At 41.9% G+C, this 19,227-nt stretch overlaps 1 protein-coding gene across 1 annotated transcript in view; it reads right to left on the bottom strand.

Annotated features, from left to right (window-relative positions):
* Positions 1 to 4,192: 4,192 nt before the first annotated feature.
* Positions 4,193 to 19,227, bottom strand: part of APOBR (apolipoprotein B receptor) — a 44,531-nt gene continuing 29,496 nt past the window's right edge. Inside the window, exons 5-7 of the mRNA XM_033947009.1 lie at positions 11,253 to 18,229; positions 7,522 to 7,865; positions 4,193 to 4,935 (exon numbers count right to left, since the gene is read on the bottom strand). Coding sequence (XP_033802900.1) covers positions 4,872 to 4,935; positions 7,522 to 7,865; positions 11,253 to 18,229 — 7,385 coding nt within the window. The 3' untranslated portion in view covers positions 4,193 to 4,871. The remainder of the gene's footprint in view (positions 4,936 to 7,521; positions 7,866 to 11,252; positions 18,230 to 19,227) is intronic.

Genomic DNA, 19,227 nt, shown 5'->3' with positions numbered 1-19,227 from the left:
GCACCTCTACTCAAACTCTTACCACACGCACATATGCAACCTACCCTCCACAAGTACTCCCACATGCCCACATGCCCCAGCCCTACCCTATATACATACCCCTACGGACACCGACTAGCCCGCCTGCTTCGCAGGGCTTTAAACTAGGTAAGTTGGGGGAGGGGACCTACTCATATACTGGTGTGGAAAGGAACTATCCTGATGGGACGAGTCGACACTCTGCTTCCGAGGTAAGGACCCAATATGCAAACAGTTCTCTAGGAGCCACACAGACTCAGTCAGGAATAGCCTTACAGGAACTCAGCAAACACAAAGTGTGGAGGGCCATGTATGTTAATGCACACAGTTTAGGCAATAAAATTCTAGAACTGGAAACTGAAATAAGGGATGCCAACCTGGACGTGGTGGCAATATCCGAGACTTGGTTCACGGACGCACATGGGTGGGATATGGCTATACCGGGGTACAATTTACTTCGTCAGGACAGAGAGGGCAGGTTAGGTGGAGGGGTAGCACTATACATAAAAGAGGACATCAAGACCACCAGGATCACTGATGTCAGGTATACCGGGGAATCCCTCTGGGTAAACCTGGCAAGAGGCGGCAAAAAATGCCTGTATCTTGGAGTGGTATACAGACCTCCAAGACAACCGGAAGACATGGACGCAGAATTAATTGAAGACATAGAGAATATAACTCTACGGGGCGAAACTGTACTGCTAGGGGACTTCAACTTACCTGATGCAGACTGGAACACATTTTCAGCAACAACCAGCAGCAGCAGGAGGCTTTTGACCTCCATAAAAGGAGTACATCTCAGACAGATGGTAACGGAACCCACTAGAGCCCAGGCGATCCTAGACCTAGTACTCACCAACGGGGAAAGCGTCTCAGAGGTCTCGGTAGGAGATACGCTAGCCTCCAGCGACCATAACATGGTATGGTTCAACCTTGGGAAAGGATCCCCTAAATCAATTACAAAAACAAAGGTGCTCCAATTCCGGGGCGCCGACTTCGCACGCATGGGCGATTTCGTTCATCAGAAGCTGCAGGACCAAGCAGAGACCGGGAATGTGGAAACTATGTGGTCGTACCTGAAATCATCCATACACGAAGCAACTAATCGCTACATAAAATCAGTAGATAAACGACAAAGAAACAACAAACCCCAATGGTTCACTGAAGAGATCTCGCACCTCATTAAGGAGAAGAAAAAAGCATTTCTTTCCTACAAACGTACGCAGAGAAGAGAAACTAAAGTAGAATATAAGACCAGATCTGCAATGGTCAAAACAGCAGTTAGGGAGGCCAAACTTCGAGTGGAAGAAACTCTGGCAAAGAACATTAAAAAAGGGGACAAATCCTTCTTTAGGTATATCAGTGATAGGAAAAGGAACACAGACGGTATAGTACGCCTCAGACAACCGGACGGAAACTACACGGTGGCGGATTCAGAAAAAGCAGAACTACTAAATGAATATTTCTGCTCAGTCTTCACCTGCGAAGCACCGGGACACGGACCACAGTTGATGATAAAACAAGACATGGATGACCCGTTTCAGAATTTTGAGTTTGCACCTGGGGACGTTTACAACGAACTGGCAAGGCTAAAGGTAAACAAGGCCATGGGACCGGACAATTTACACCCAAGAGTGCTCAGAGAATTGATAGACGTTCTGGCAGAACCGTTGGCAGTGCTCTTCAATCTCTCACTAAGTACGGGGAAAGTTCCGTTAGACTGGAAAACAGCCAACGTCGTTCCTCTACATAAAAAGGGCTGCAAGGCTGAGGCTGCAAACTATAGACCGGTAAGCCTCACCTCAATAGTGTGTAAACTCATGGAAACACTAATTAAGTATAAATTAGATACGATCCTGAACGAGGGAAATCTCCGGGATCCCAACCAACATGGATTCACCAAGGGTAGGTCATGCCAGTCAAATCTAATCAACTTCTTTGACTGGGTAACAAGAAGACTGGACTCAGGAGAGTCCTTGGACGTCGTGTACCTAGACTTCAGCAAAGCGTTCGACAGCGTCCCACACCGCAGGCTGCTGAACAAGATGAAATCGATGGGATTAGGAGAGACTCTAGCTGCATGGGTTAAAGATTGGCTTAATGGCAGACTTCAGAGGGTGGTAGTTAACGGTACCCTCTCTAAAATGTCGGAGGTGACTAGCGGAGTGCCACAGGGTTCGGTCCTGGGCCCACTCCTCTTCAACATATTCATTGGGGATCTGACTCAAGGGCTTCAAGGCAAAGTAACCTTATTCGCTGATGACGCCAAACTATGCAATATAGTAAACGGCTATAATCTACAGGATGCTATGGAACAAGACCTGCGTACTTTAGAAAATTGGTCCTTGATATGGCAGCTGGGCTTTAACGCCAAGAAATGTAAGGTCATGCATCTCGGTAACGGAAATCCTTGTAAAACTTACACCTTGAATGGAGAAACTTTAACCAGAACTACGGCAGAACGAGACTTGGGAGTAATCATCAGTGCTGACATGAAAGCAGCCACTCAAGTGGAGAAGGCTTCATCTAAAGCACGGAAGATGATGGGTTGTATCAAGAGAAGCTTCGTCAACAGGAAACCTGAAGTCATGATGCCATTGTATAGAGCCATGGTGAGACCTCATCTGGAGTACTGTGTGCAATTCTGGAGGCCACATTACCGTAAGGATGTGCTCAGAATTGAGTCGGTTCAGCGGATGGCCACCAGGATGGTCTCGGGGCTAAAGGGTCTCCCGTACGAGGAAAGACTGAGCAAATTGCAGCTCTACACTCTTGAAGAGCGTAGGGAGAGGGGAGACATGATTGAGACATTTAAGTACATTACAGGACGGGTCGAGGTGGAAGACGATATCTTTCTTCTCAGGGGACCCTCGACCACAAGAGGACATCCGCTCAAACTCAGGGGAGGGAAGTTTCGTGGAGACGTCAGGAAGTACTTCTTCACGGAGAGAGTGATTGAGCATTGGAACAAGCTTCCAGTGCAGGTGGTCGAGGCACGCAGCATCCCTGACTTCAAGAACAAATGGGATACCCACGTGGGATCCCTACGAGGTCATGCGAAGGATAGGGTCACTAGGACTTGAATGAGCGGGTCAGTAGAGTGACAGTAAAATTACAATGAGCGGGTCAGTAGAGTGACAGTATAATTACAATTATACTTAAGAGGTCAGAAGACCTAAGAGGGTGGGTAAATAGTGTGGGCAGACTTGATGGGCTATATGGCCCTTATCTGCCGTCATTTTTCTATGTTTCTATGTTACACCCACACACTTCTACACATGAATGTACTAGAACCCAATACCCCTGACATACTCTATCATCCTACAATCCCCCAGCCCTCCCCACACACACAATCTCAATCCCACCTTCGTACACATCCCTATATTTCCCTGACACACACAACAGTTCCCATACTTCTTCATATTCCTCCATATACCACCAAATACACCCATCCCCACACACAGCCTCAGATATAAACCGCATCCACATACCCTCCATACTTACCACATATACACCTATTTACATAACAGTAAACCCAAAAGTCACAGGGCTGCCAGAATTGGCTGATGAGATGAGGGACTGCTCATGATGCCATCCCTCTGTTCTAGCAGCAGGAGTGCTTCAGAGCTTTTATATGGCCCTCAGGCAGATGGTAGAGTCATTAGAGGGGGACTCCCATGGGTTAGCTAAATTATCAAATGAGTTACTATCCTTTAGATTGCCCAGAGCACCAGTTGGCCTTTCAATGGGCCTGCACACACACATTTCTACCCAAGAAAAGGCTGTGGCTCACTGGCTGAGCTGCTGCCTCTGTAGCCAGAGGTTGTGAGATCAAATCCTGGTGCTGATCCTTGTGACCCTGGGGAAGTCATTTAATCCTCCAGTGCTGTTGGCTTTGAAATGCCAAAACAACAAAAAGGCAGTATACAAGTCCCCATTTCCTTCCCATTTCATAGCACCCCAACATATAAACTCATATCACCGCACAGACAAGGGTGGTGCCTCTTCAACCAATGATCGATTCTTTATTCAGAAAACCAAAAAGAATCGATCATTGGTTGAAGAGACACCACCTTTGCCTTTTTGTTTGTCTGTGTATACCCCAAGGCGAGGTGTTTTTCTGTCAACATGAATTTCTATAGCATCATCCACACTACAGCATCCAAACCCTCCTCTACTCTTTTTACATATTTTTGCATTAATTTCTGTGACATATATGGGTGCAATGTTTGCCTGAGTTTTGATTAAGATTTGCTTTTTAGCCGTCTGTCTGTGTCAGTGGCATTCTTATGGTGGTCAGCACTATATCACAATCGATTTACTTAACAATAAGAAGGCGTTTTCAAAATACTTCATACACAGATATTTCCTCATGAATAAAATATGAGTTAAAGTAACTAAACCAGAATCTAAAAGAAATTAGAATAGTAACTGAATATTTTGAAAAAGAAAATCTTGCTAAACATTTCTGCTTTCATTAACCACTCCACCTGACTAGAATTTTATTGAGTTATTATACTCTATATTGCAAATACTTCAAAGCAATTGTCCAATGGTAGAGTTTGACTCCAGTGTGCATATGGTGCTTCATCCTCAGCCAACAGTATGCTAGCTAGAACATCAGTAGAGCTCTTCTGATTGGTTGCTATTGTCTAGTAGAAGGGTGAGTATCTCCTCACTAATTGATGGCTTGATTATTAACCAAAGGTATCCCAGTCCTCTCTTCTTTGATTCCTGACTCATTGTTGTTTTCAAGAGTTTGGTGTTTTAGTAGTCTTGCATCTCATAGGCTCTCCAAAACCAGCTCTTATGAGAGAACTTCCAGAAGTTTTCCAGGATCATCCAAGAAAAGGTCACTTCGGCCTATGCAAGCGGGACTGAAGTTCCTGCATCATTTTAGGGTGAGCCATCCCAAATCTGGAAGACAGTAAATTAAGGATTTTATGCAAGCGATATGAGTAAGTTCTTTCTTCTAAAAGATCCTCAGATCATAGTATCCCTTGCCAGGTAAGATCACCTCACTGAAAAGAGGAGACTGAGAGGGGCCATGATCAAAACATTCAAGATATTGAAGGGAATAGACTTAGTAGAGAAAGAGAGATTGTTCACCCTCTCCATGGTGGAGAGAATGAGAGGGCACTCTCTAAAATTAAAAGAGGATAGATTTCGTACAAACGTAAGGAAGTTCTTCTTCACCCAGAGAGTGGTAGGAATCTGGAACGCTCTTCCAGAGGCTGTTATAGGAGAAAGCAACCTCCGGGGATTCAAGAAAAGGTTAGATACGTTCCTGCTGAACCAGAACGTACGCAGATAAGAACTGACTCAAATAGGGCACTGGTCTTTGACCTAAGGGCCGCTGCATGAGCGGACTGCTGGGCATAATGGACCACTGGTCTGACCCAGCAGCGGCAATTCTTATGTTCTTATGATAAAATCTGAAGACTATCCCAGTGGTGCAGCACTATGTGCAGCAGTACAGGGGATCTGGATTAGGATTGTCATCCACTGTGGCCAGTTGGGCTAGAAGTGGAACATTGTAGAAAACCCAAAAGATAGAGACCCCCCTCCCCCACATATTCAAACAGACCTTCCAAGTCTCCCAGGGGCAGGAGTCTCCCATTCTCCTGCACAAGAATTGGAAATTCATGCCCAACCTGGATGAGCTGGGAGGCAGATGGCAGCAGCTAAAGGGTGCAGTGTCTGTAAATGAGTCAACAGTGGAAAAGTGAGCGCTTATTGTGTGGCAGCCCCCGAATCAGCTTCTTCTCCATGGCACCATGCAATGAATAAGTTTAAATCTCACAGTTGATATGTCCTGACTGCTAATCTCATGAAATCAGAGGCCAGAGGTGTTGGCTGTGTGACTTGAAACTTCTTGCAATCATAGTGCTGCATAGGAGAAACGGAGTGATAGGCTGAGTGGGGCTCGGTTGCTCAGTGCGTTGGTAAGAAATTTGCAGGTGGAGGGGAGGGAGGAAAGGGAAGGAAGCCATGGAGTGGGAATGGGTGAGGTGGGGCAAGGGGCAAGGTAGTGTGTGCTGAAAAATCTACTTACAAAATGCTACCCATTAGCAGTTTTGTACATATGCTTTGGTTTATAAAATATGGTTATTTTACTCTAACACACCACCAGTCAGAGCCTCTATCACACACATATGCAGCCATAAACACACAGCCTATGCACATGCAGAAACTTTCTCTCTCATACACAGTCTCTGCTCCAGATTCTCTCCCCTCCTTATTGAACAGTCAGAGATATAGCAAGCCTCTCACTTCTGGATAACTCTAGGTCTGTGCTCTGTAATGAATTATAATCTCTGAACCATAATATTTTTGATTTAGATTTGTTTAGCTTGAGAAAGTTACTCATTGTCCATGTACTTAGGTCATCAATAGTGGTTTTCAGGTACTCTAAGGTGCTAGCGAAGGATTCATTGGCTATACTGTACAGAGAATGAAGATATCATCTGTGTGGAAGACATGAGCCTGGGTTAAGAGTAAGTTATTTTCCAGTGCTCCTAGATAGATGTTGAATGGTACAGGTGATATTGGTGAGTCTTGGGGGACACCGCAGTTGGCCTTCCATGATTGGGATCTTTTTGTCTTCCTTCCATACTTCATATTTTCTATTTCTTAAGGACTGTGAAAACCATTATAACACCATGCCTTGCACTCCTAGTTCGTTTAATTTGAGGAGTAAAAGAGAATGATCTACTTCATTAAATGCTGCAGAGATATCAAATTGTAATAGTATAGATTGCCTCTGCTGAGGTGGTTTCTTATTTTAGATATTAGTTCGAGTAACAGGGATTCGGTGCTGTGTCTTGGCCTGAAGCCATGTTGTGATTTGTGGAATCCATCTGTTTAGTCTATGAAGTTAGCTAGTTGTGTGCTTACACAGAATTCTAGTAGTTTTGCAGGCCATGGAATCCCCACTATTAAAGTGTTGTACTTTGGTCAGATCAAGGTTTGTGCCTTTGGGTATGAGTGCCAACACTATGGTTGATATTGTTTTAAGGTAGAGTCCATTTTCTAAGCTTCTTTTTCTTAGGTCTGCACCTTAGATTAAAGTTAGAGGGGGCATGGGTTAACAGGCTAGCTGGACATATATCCAAGTAGCAGTGTTTTCTGAATGTTCTCTTAAGCCAGTTTGATATCTTTGCATGCTAACTGTGGTAAATTTTGACCAGTATCTGTCAGGTGGGATTCCTTCGTCCCCGTTGATTTTGGTTGGGTAATAGTCTGTGTTATCTGCTGGATCTTGTGTGAATGACATCCTCACTATTCTGATTTTTTCTTGAAAGTAATGTGATAGATTGTCTACGTCTGCCTTAACTTTAATATTATTATAAACCCATGTCATCATGCCTTCTGTTTCTCCTACTCTGCACTGAAAATATGTAGAATTGATATTAATATTAGGTTACCGATTAAGTCTCAGTTTATCAGATTACATCTGCTATACAGAGAGTTTAGCATAAGTGGTATTAAAATATTTCTTACCCAACATGTCCTGGAAGCATCTTCTTGGGTGGTATTGCACTGGTAGCCTTGGTGGAAGATGCCTCACTAACTGAAGGTTCTAGGTCCACCTGTGTATGGGAAGGCAAAGTGGGTTGCGGTAACACCATTGGTAAGGATCCTAGTTGTGGCAGCCTTGGTTTTCGAAAAACTCTAGGTAGAGATAACTCAGGCTCTTCTTGTGACTGGGTATGTGACTCTATCAGAGAACCTTCCAGAGCAGATTGGGGTCTTGGTCCAGGAACTTGCTTGCGTCGAACTGATGCTTTCCTGCGTAGTAAAATTCTATTCTTCTGGGCTGTGACATCAAGAGTCTGAAGGCTGGCCTGCAGTGACAAAATTCATGCGAGCTGAGATCCGGTTATAGAAGACAGGCAAGGGGGCAACTAGGATAAGTAGGGAGATAGTGGGATGTGTGTAAGGATCCTCCATCACTGGAAAGGCATGTGTGACAAGTGTAGGGCATATGCAAGGATATTACACTAATAAGGACCTCTTTAGCTAGGAAATTTCTTTAAACTCACTGGCACAGTGCTGGATTTGGAGCCAAGTGTTGTGAGTTTATTTCCTGGTTTCCCAGAAAAATTTAGAAAAGAAAATTCCCTTCAGAATTGGCTTAAAATAAATATTTTTTGACCTAGTATTTCTGTTAAGTCCCTTCTGGATTCCGTGCTCATGGTGATTTATCTCCACCCATGAACTGAGTCTTGCAGAAATCCACAGACTTTTCCCTGCATCACTCCTCCCACTTAGCTGCGGAGCACAGAGCCCCCTTTAGTTTTAATTTCTGCAAGTGAACCGTGCAGAAGTCTTTCTGATCTGATCTGCTATTTTTCTTATTTTCTTTGCTAAAGTTTGTCCTTTTTTGATGGATTTGGTGCCTTGAGACCCCTTTGGAGGGGTTCTCTGCCTGAGAAATGACCCAGTTTCTGTAAATCTGGACTGCTGCTCCACAGGGCAAGCTTCGGGTGGGACTTGTGGAGCCAGCCTGCTGTGTGCCGCCTTCGGAGTTCAAGGTCCGTTCCCCTAGAAGCGTGCTTACCTTCTGACCTTGTCAGAAGTTTAAGCACAGGCTGTTTTGCACCCTGAGTAACAGTCCTTGCATCTACTCTAGATGACATCAATACCCTTTGTGGTGCTGTTAGCCAGGTGGTTTCAGACAGCCCTGATAAGGGTGATGACGCTTCTGTCTGCCAACTGTTTAAATCAGCCTCTGTTCACTGTTTTTGTAGTAGATGCCATAAAGGAACTGAACTTAGAGGCTCAGCACTCCACATCTCAATGTACCATCATGAGTCATTTTAATACTCTGACGTCCTTTTTTCCCTCAAATCCAGATCTCACAGCTCTAGTTACTAAGCAGTGGGAGACTCCTTTCATTAGGCTGACTATGGCTAAACTTTATCCTTTGGCGCTGGATTTCCAGCAGCTTTTTGAGCAACTGAAAGTGGATACGGCGGTGGCTCAGGTGACTAAGCGTACTGCCTTTTGAGCGAAGGTGGAGTTATGCTGAAAGATTTGCAGAATTGCAAAGTGGACTTGGTCTTGAAGAAGGTCTTTGAAGTGGTTTCCTTAGGTATCAAAGCTGCGGCAGCTGCCTTTTTTGCGGCACATGCTTGACACATGAGGTTGCATCAAGATCCCTTTACAGAAGATGACACCTGCTCCCATCTAGTGCTAGAGGGGATGGATTATGTTGCTGATGCCTTATATGACCTCATGAGGTTTCTAGACAAAGTCTCAGCTTATTCTGCCTCAGCATGCAGAATGCTCTGGATTTGCCACTGGGCTGGAGATTCGGCCTCCAAGGTAACTCTCAGCAGATTTCCTTTAACAGGACAAATGCTTTTTGGCAAAAGGTAAAATGATCTTATAGTCTGTGTGGCCAACCGCTGCCCTAAGTCCCTTCTGGATAACAAGTCCTGTCGAACACCTTGAGGAGGTTGCAGTCATTTTCGTCCCTCGCAGGTTCCACTGGACAGAGATATTCCCAGAACTACAGCCAATGCTTTTAGCAACTCCAAATGCCAGCAAGCTTAGGGTTCTCGCACCAACAATGCCCTAAATCATCCCAGTTACACCAGGACTCCCACCGCATCTCCTCATATTGGAGGTCAGTTGTCAGAGTTTCTCCAGGAGTGGAAACTGATCTCCTCAGACCAATGGGTTTTGGACATCAAATGGGAGGAACACAAGATAGAGTTCTTTTGTCTCCTTCCAGATTTAGTTTTGGACTCTCCAGATTCCATATGGCCAGCCCTCTATCTACTCTACATTTTGTGTATCGCCTGCATATTTCTGCCTGGGATGTTTCTCCTTTCAGGCCTCCAGATCTTATAGCCAGCAGACAGGGCCTTTGAGGAAGCTTCCAGACAGGCGTGTCTATATTTGTATAGAAGGTATGTTTTCAGTTTGTGCTAGTTGTACATGGCAGGTTGGTTCCATGGGTTGCCATGTTCTTGCCCATGTTTTCTTGTTGCCTGTTTATTAATTGCTCTTTTATGTTGCAGAGCAGATCAAAATGCTATTGCATAGCGGAGAGATTCCACGTGCCCCCTTTCTTTAACTCTTTTGTTCCAGTACTGTTCGATGGCTTTTGGCCTAAAAGCCCTGTGCCCCTCAGTTAAGTGGGAGGAGCAGTTCAGGGAAAAGTCTGTAGATTTTTGAAAGACCCAGTTCACGGGTGGAGATAAATCACCATGAGTATAGAATTCATATTAGACTAACAAAAAGAAGATTACTAAAGGTAAGAACCCAATCTTCCATTCTCTCCTCCTCCTTTTCCATCCAACTCTGTTGAAATCAGTCTGGGAGTCTTCATTTACAGCATCCAGGAAATTTTTCCCCTCTTTAAAATTTCAAACCTTCCCTCGCCCACAAGTATATTCAGGTCATTGCAGCAACCATTCTGGGTAAGGGCCATCCAGCTTGGATTGCTTTGGACCTTTACAGCCATTTAGGTTTCACTCCCATGTAATGGTTACAACACTCTCTATATATCCTGGGGAGCTGTGAATGCTGCTTTTGAAATATCCCCAGTCCTAGCTGGCCCAGGGGTTGCAAATCCTAAGCCAAGAACTGAACAGCTGAAGTATTAATGGAATAGAAATGAATTAGTAAGCTAAGCAAATGGGGAACCTTCATTTTGAATTCAGTACTGAAGTCCTTCTCAATTGAAACTCCCAGGGTGTATTCTCACTTTCAAGGCAACAAACATTTAAGTCATGTGTTTCAGTAAGTAGACCCTGAAGCCAAACTTGAATAGAGTAAACTAAATATATTTAAGAAAACCATATTTGCTTGAGAAGAAAACAAAAACTCTGTGGAGATGGTGATGTTCAAGATACAGACTTTATTTTAAAATATACAAATTCATAATCCACATAAAATATATCTAGGTCCCAACCCGTTGGAAAATATGTTTCTGTATCAGGACTTTTAGAAACCCCTGAGGAAGACAACATTGTTGAAACACGGACCGTGTTAGGTCCATATTTCCCAACGGGTTGGGTCCTAGATATATTTTATTTGGATTATGAATTTGTATATTTTTAAATAAAGTCTGCATCTTGAACATCACCATCTCCACAGAGTTTTCATTTTCGTTGGATTTTCATCTTCTGTGGGATTTAAAGTCAACCTCTTGATTGTTTTTCTTGGGAAGGAAGGAATGTTCAGATTGAAATATATTAAGGAATAACCTAAACACTAACCTGTTCTGGAAAACCATAAGCCTCCTCTTTATCCTCCTCCTCTTCTACTTGTAAATAGGTTGCATCCATTGGTGTCATCTCTTCCTTCACTGCAACTTTCTCTATCTCTCCTGATGACAAGGCTACCATTCTCAGTGTAGCTTTGTCTTCTATCTTTTTGGATGAATGGTATGCCTCTGTTAAAGGGCTCACTTTGTTCTCCAGAGGTGAAAGTATTTCATTCTTCTCTTGGTCAGATAATTGGGAATTCCCCTTCAATATTGTCTTTTCAGATAGAGTTGATTCCTTAATTGGTACAAACTCTTCTTTTTTATATGTATGTGATGGCTCCATCAGTGGTGTTTCCTCATCTTTTTCTTTAGATGGATAGATTGGTTCCTTCAGTACTAGGTTCATCTCTTTTTCTTTAAATGAATGGTATGGCTCTCTCTGTGGTGGTTCTTCCTCTACCTCTTCAACTAGAAGGTATGACTCACTTGGTATTTCCTCTGTTTCATTTGGTATTTCCTCCATCTTATTTTCAAATGCATAATAAGACTCAGTTGGTGGTAAATCCTTTTGTGATGCAGGAATTGCCTTCTTTAATATAATCTTTTCATCTTCAGATAAATGGGATGGCTTCCTGTGAGGTAACTCTCTCTTCTTCCTTTGTAACAAAGAAACTGAATTCTTTAGCTGTGTCTCTTCCTCCCTCTCTTCAAAAGAATAGGATTGTTTCCATAAGGATAGGTCTTCTTTCTCTTCTAATAAATGGGATAATTCTTGCACTATTATATCCTCTTGATTCTCTTCAGATGAATGGTACCACTTCCTTGGTGATGCCACTTTCTGATTTTCTCCAGATGGAAGCAGCTTCTCCAGTGGTGTTCCTTCCTCCTTTCCATCAAATGACCATGATGGATTCCTTGTTGGAGTTTCTTCCTCTGTTTCCATATCGTGCAACATAAGGAATGACTCTCTCTGAGATGCATCTTCTTCCATCTCTTCAGATAAACCAAATTGCTCCTGTGGTGATGTCTCTCCTTTCAACTCTTCACTTAAATAGGATTCCTTCCTTAGTGATATTTCTTCCACTCTTTTCTTACGTAAATAGTTTTCCTCTGTTGATTTTGTCTCTCCCTCATTCTCCTCTTCTAATATATATGATGACTCTTTTAGTGATATTTTGTTATCTATATGATTTGAAGGACAGATTGGTTCCTTCAGTGGTTTATCATCATTCTCTTCAGATGCACAGGATGACTTGCATGTTGCTGTATTTTCATTTTCTTCAAATAGATGAGAGAACTTTTGCAGTGGTATATCCTTATCCTCCTCTTTATAGGGATAGGGCCATTCTCTCAGAGGAGTCTCCTTCTCTCCTTCTTCAAATGGTTTGGATGGTTCCCTCAAATGTAACTCTTCCTCTGTATTCTGTGATACAGAGAGTAACTCCTTCAAGGATTTCTCTTCAGATAAATGAGAAGGCATATTTAATGGTGTTTCTCTTTCTACTTTTTCATATGCATAGTATGATTCCTTTAGTGATGACTCTGCTGCCTTCTCTTCCAGTTGCTGGTATGAATGGCTAATTGACATCTCTTTCTCTGCCTCCTGTGGTAAAAGAGTTGGTTGGTTCAATGATGTCTCTTCTTTATGTTTGGATGAATGTGTCAGCTTTCTCAGTGAACTATCTTCCGCCAACATTTCAGATGGATAGTATGGCTTCCTCAGTAGCACCCCTTCCTGACTCTTTTCAGATGGAGAAGTCTTCTCCAATGATATTTCTTCATCCTTTTCTTCACATGAATGTGATAGTGTCATCATTGAAGTCTCTTTCTCTTGCAACAGGAGTAACTCTCTAAGAGATGTTTCTTCAGATAAATGGGAAGATTCAGCCAGTGGTATAATTGTTTCTTTTGATGGAGAGATTGGCTCCTTCAGCGGTTTCTCTTCCTTCTCCTGCTCAGATGCATAGGATAACTTGCATGTCATTTTATCTTCTTTCTTTTCAGACTCTTGCAATAGCACCTCTTCTTCATTTTCTTTATAAGAATGAGACTTATCTCTTAGAGGGCTTGTCTCCTGCTCTACTGCTACCACTTCTTCAAATGGCTTGGATAGCTCTTTAAGATGTAGCTCTTCCTGTGTATTCTGTGGTAGGGAAAGCAGCTCCTCCAGGGATTTCTCTTCAGATAAATAAGATGGCATATTTAATAGTGTTTCTTCTTCCACCTTTTCATATGTATAGTATGGATCCTTTAAGGATGCTTCTGCCACCTTCTCTTCACATTGCTGGTATGACTGGCTAATTGACATCTCTTTCACTGCCTCCTGTGGTAAAAGAGTTGATTGGTTCAATGATGTCTCTTCTTCATGTTTGGATGAATATGTCAGCTCTCTCAGTGAACTATCTTCATCTAACATTTCAGATGGATAGTATGGCTTCCTCAGTAGCACCCCTTTCTGACTCTCTTCAGATGGAAAAGTCTTCTCCAGTGATATTCCTTCATCCTTTTCTTCACAAGAATGTGATAGTGTCATCATTGAATTCTCTTTCTCCTGCAACAGGAGTAACTCTCTAAGAGATGTTTCTTCAGATAAATAGGAAGATTCAGCCAGTGGTATAATTGTTTCTTTTGATGGAGAGATTGGCTCCTTCAGCGGTTTCTCTTCCTTCTCCTGCTCAGATGCATAGGATAACTTGCATGTCATTTTATCTTCTTTCTTTTCAGACTCTTGCACTAGCACCTCTTCTTCATTTTCTTTATAAGAATGAGACTTATCTCTTAGAGGGCTTGTCTCCTCCTCTACTGCTACTACTTCTTCTTCAAATGGCTTGGATAGCTCTTTAAGATGTAGCTCTCCATGTGTATTCTGTGGTAGGGGAAGCAGCTCCTCCAAGGATTTCTCTTCAGATAAATAAGATGGCATATTTAATAATGTTTCTTCTTTTACCTTTTCATATGCATAGTATGGTTCCTTTAGGGATGCTTCTGTCTCATTCTCTTCACATTGCTGGTATGACTGGCTAATTGACATCTCTTTCTCTGCCTCCTGTGACAAAAAAATTGGTTTGCTCAATGATGCCTCTTCCTCCTCAGCTTCAGATGAACAGGTTAGTTTTCGTAGTGAACTATCTTCTTCCAACATTTCAGATGAATGGTAAGGCTTCTTCAGTAACATCACTTTCTGATTTTGCTCATATAGAGAAAGATCCCTCAGTAGTATTCCTTCCAGCTTCTCTTCAAATGAATAGAATGTTGTCATCATTGGAGACTCTTCTTCTGTCTGTTGCAACAGAAGTAACTCTCTCATAGACGTCTCTTCAGGCTTTTCTTCAGATAAATAAGAAGATTCAGCCAGTGGTATAATTTTCTCTGTTTCTTTTGATGAAGAAATTGGCTCCATCCATGGTTTCTCTTCTTTCTCCTGCTCAGATGCACAGGTTAGCTTACATGTTACTTTATCTTCTTTCTTAACAAACTCTTGCAATGGCACCACTCTTAGAGTGGTCTCCTCCTCCTCTACCTCTTCTTCTTTAAATGACTTGAATTGGTCTCTCAGATGTAGCTCTTCCTCAGTATTTTGTGATAGAGGGAGTGGCTCTTCCAGGAATTTCTCTTTAGGCAAATAAGAGGGCATATTTAATGGTGTTTCTTTTTCTACCTTTTCATATGCATAGTATGGTTCCTTTAGTAATGTCTCTGCCTTCCCCTCTTCAAGTTGCTGATATGACTTGCTAAATGACTTCTCTTTCCCTGTCTCCTGTGGTATAAGAATTTGTTTGTTCAGTGATGTCTCTTCCTTATCATGTTTGGATGAATGTGTTGGCTCTCTCAGTAAACTATCTTCCTTTACCTCTTCAGATGGATGGTATGACTTCCCCAATAACATTTCTTTTTGATTTGTTTCAGATGGAAAATATGGCTCCTGCAAAAGGAATGGTTCTCTTAGAGATGTCTCTTCATCCTTTTCTTCAGATGAATCAAATTGTTCTTGTGGTGATCTTTCTTCTAGCAATTCACTTGAATGATATTTCTTACTCAGTGATGTATTTTCCTCTCTCTTTTTAAGTGTATGGCTTTCCTCTGTTGTTGATGTCCCTGTCTCCTCTTCTTCAGTTGAATGGGATGGCTGTTTTAGATTTGAAGGAGACAGTGGCTTATTCAGCAGTTTGTCTTCCTTCATCTTTTCAAATGTATAGGATGACTTGTATGTTGGTGAATCTTCTTTCTCTTCAGATAGAAGGAATGACTTTTTCATTGGTATCTCCTCTTCCTCCACATTACAGGAATGGGTCAAGTCTCTGAAAGGGGTTTCCTTCTCCTCCTCCTCTTTAAGTGACTTGGATGTCTCCCTCAGCTGCAGATATTCCTCTGTATTCTGTGATAGAACGAGCATCTCCTCAAATAATTTCCCTTCCTCTTCAGATAGATGGAAGGATTCATCCAATGTTTCTTTCTCTACCTCTTCATGTGCATGGTAAGGTTCCTTTAGTGATGTCTCTTCCTCTTTCTTTCCAAATTGTTGGTCTGACTTGCTAATTGGCATCTCTTTATGTGTCTCTAATGAAGAAGGGATTTGTTTACCCAATGATGTCTCTTCCTCATCTTCAGATGAATGGGTTGGCTGTCTCAGTAAACTACCTTCCTCCAACTCTTCAGGGAGATAATATGTCTTTTTTAATAGCATCCCTATTTGATTCTCTTCATATGGAAAAGATGGTTCTTCCTGTGGTATTCCTTCCTTCTTTTCTTCAAATGAATGAGATGGTTTCCTTATTGGAGTCTCTTCCTCTTTCTTCTGCAATAGACAGTATGACTCTTGCAAAGATATATCTTCCTTCTCTTCAGATGAATGGAATTGTTCCTGAGATAATATCTCTTCTTCCATCTCTTCATGTGAATAGCATTTCTTCCTCAGAGGTGCATCTGTCTCTCTCTCTTTAAGTTGATGGTTTTCATCTGTTAATAATGTTTCTTCCTCCTCCTTCTCAGAAGGATAGAATGTTTCTGCCACTGGTGTCATTTTCTCTATTTCTTTTAATGAAGAGGTTGGCTCTTGAGGTGGTTTGTCTCCCTTCTCTTCAGATGCATAGGAGGTTTTGCATGTTGATTTATCATCTTTCTCTTCAAATAGATGGGATGACTCTTGAAATAGTGTCTTCTTTTTCTTCTCTTCATGGTGATGTGCTACATCTCTCATAGGAATCTCCTCCTCCTTTTCCTCTTCTTTTGATAGATAAGATTGCTCCCATAGGGGGGTTGGTTCCTCTAGTAATTTATCTTCCTTTTCAGAAAGATGGAAGGGTTCTTTCACTAGTGTTTCTACATCTACATCTTCATATATGTGGTGTGGCTCCTCTAGTGATGTCCCTATCTCCTCCTCCTCTTCAGATTGATGGTATAATAGAGGGAATGGCTCTGTTAGTGCTGCCTCTTCCTCTTCAATTGGATGAAAAGGCTTTCTCACTGCTGTTTCTTCATTCATCTCATCAAACCTACAACATGGCTCCCACAGTGGTATCTCTGCTTCCTTCTCTTCAAATTGTTGGCTTTGCTCAATAAGGAGCATTTCTTTTCCTATGTCCCGTACTAGAGAGATTAGTTTCTCTCGCTCATCCTCTTCACTTGCATAATATGGCCCCTTCACTGGAGTCTCTCCCTCTTCTCTTTTAAATGGCTGTGATGGTTCCCTCAGTGTCATCTTTTGCTCTTCCTCCCACGATAGAGGAATTGGTTCATTTGGTGGTATTTCTTCCTCATTATTTTCAGATGAATGATATGGCTCCTTCACTGAAGTATCCTCCTTTTCCTTTTTAAGTGGATGGGATGGCTTCCTTGGTACTATTTCTTTCTCTGTCTCTTGCAACAGACAGAGTGACTTCCTTAGTGTGGTCTCTTTTTCTTTTTGTACAGACAGATGGAATTGCCTCTGTAGTGTCTCTTCCTGCAAATTTTCATATGGATGATAATTGTCACTCAGTGAAATCTCTTCCTCTTTCTCTTCAACGTGGTAGATTTCCTCCTTTAGTAGTGATTTTTCCTTTTCCTCTTCAAAAAGACTGGGTGATTCCCTCAATGGTGTCCCTTTCTTCTCTTCATATGGATGGGCTGGCTTCCTCAGCGAATTCTCTTCCTCTTTCTTTTGTGATGGAGAGATTGAGTCTCTTAGTTGGGTCTCTTCCTTTTCCCTATTAGATGAATCTGATGGTTCCTTCAGAAATGGTTCCTTTATTGATTCTTCCTTTTTCTCCTCCTCCCCTTCAGTTTTTTTCTGGGATGGCTGCTTCAGGTCCCATGGAAGTTCCTCCTCCTTCGTTAGGTTAACATCATTCTGAGAATTCACGTGTTCTATCAAATGTGATTGTTGATCTGCTTCCCTCAAGGATTCTTTTTTATCATATATTAGATTACTAGGTGTACTCAGAGATTTTCCCCCTTCCTTTTGTGTTGCATGATCAAGTGTATACAAGAATTCTGTTTCTTGTGTTAGATGATCTATTACACTTGAATATTTCTCTTCTTTTTGTGTTGGATTATCCATTGTCCATGTACAGATGTCCTCTTTCTTTTGTGTTGACTGACTTCTTTCTTTTTCCTCCTGGAAAACTAGAAACCTTTTTTCTTTCCCTCCTTCTTCATCTGCTATGAAATCGAGAGCCCTTTGTCTTCCCTCCTCTTTTCTCAGGTACATTTCATTCTTGTTCTGCTGTGAATTATTTGATTCTTTCAGGGACTGGTCTTCTTTCTCTTTTATCATTTCTTCCTTCCTTGATAGGTAATCTATTTCTTTTGAAGGTTTTCTCATAGGTTCTTCCCTATTCTTCAACTGCTTTGACACCACTTCATCCTTTGAATGAGTAAATGGTTTTCTTGTGGGTCTTCCTCTGCCCTGGACTTCCTCTTCTTTCCTCTTTTCATCTTTAGATTGTGTAACATAGTCATGCTGCAATTCCTTAAGAGATCCAGACTTTGTACACAAGGTTTCTGTCCCTGAAAGCCAAAAAAGGGAGATTAAATAAGTTATGGGGGAACGGGATACTCTACAGAATGAACAGGGTGAAAAACAGCTCAAACAAAGCAGTATACATGGAAAAGTGATAAAAGGCAGGAGACATTAGTTAAAACATGGAATAATAGGGTGAAATAGAAGAGAATTGAATACTGAGAAAAGAGGATGAGGTAAAATGTAGGAAGAATGGGAAAATACAAGGGCAATTCTAGAAACATTAATACCAGCCGTAGAGATGGTCTAACTACTTGTACTTAGATTGCTAAAACACACATATACAAACAAATACACACACGTGAATTACAGTAGTCTATCATTTACACATGTAACTATGTATTTCCCCCCCACACACACATGCCACATAGACTCTGCCCATGTGTACTCTCACCTTCAAAGTATGAGCATGTAGGCATCATTTTATAGAACAGCACATAGCCAGAATGTGGGTATTTACAGAATAGTTCTTGAGTGGTGTTGCTAGTATTTACATGCTCTTAGCTTTACCTTTCTCTTCCACTGCCTATTCCAGACTTCATTCCTTTCATCTAGCTGCCCCTATGCCTGGAATAAATTACCCAAGTTTGTCCATCAATCCTCTTCCCTTCCAGTATTTAAAAGCAGACTGAAAACCCACCTTTTTGATATAGCTTTCAATCCTTAATCCTACTCTGCCCTCCAACCCAGCCAGCTGATTAACTGTTTCCCTTAACTGTATCCATGACATCCTGTTTGTTTGTCTTGGCTGTTTAGATTGTAAGCTCTTTCGAACTGAGACTGTTTTCTTCTTTGTGACTCTGAGCAGTGCTGCTGGTAACACTATAGAAATTTTCTATAGTGTTACCAGTGCAATCTGGTAACACTATAGAAATTTTTTTTTTTTTTCCAAAATCTTTATTAATTTTATTAAGCATATTTATTTATTTACTTTGATTTCTATCCTGTTCTCCCAGAAGCTCAGAACGGATTACAAGGAGACATT

Source organism: Geotrypetes seraphini, chromosome 5, assembly GCF_902459505.1.
Source record: "Geotrypetes seraphini chromosome 5, aGeoSer1.1, whole genome shotgun sequence".
Taxonomy (NCBI): domain Eukaryota; kingdom Metazoa; phylum Chordata; class Amphibia; order Gymnophiona; family Dermophiidae; genus Geotrypetes; species Geotrypetes seraphini.
Note: the sequence above shows the minus strand (reverse complement) of the source record. Positions and strands in the feature narration are given on the sequence as shown.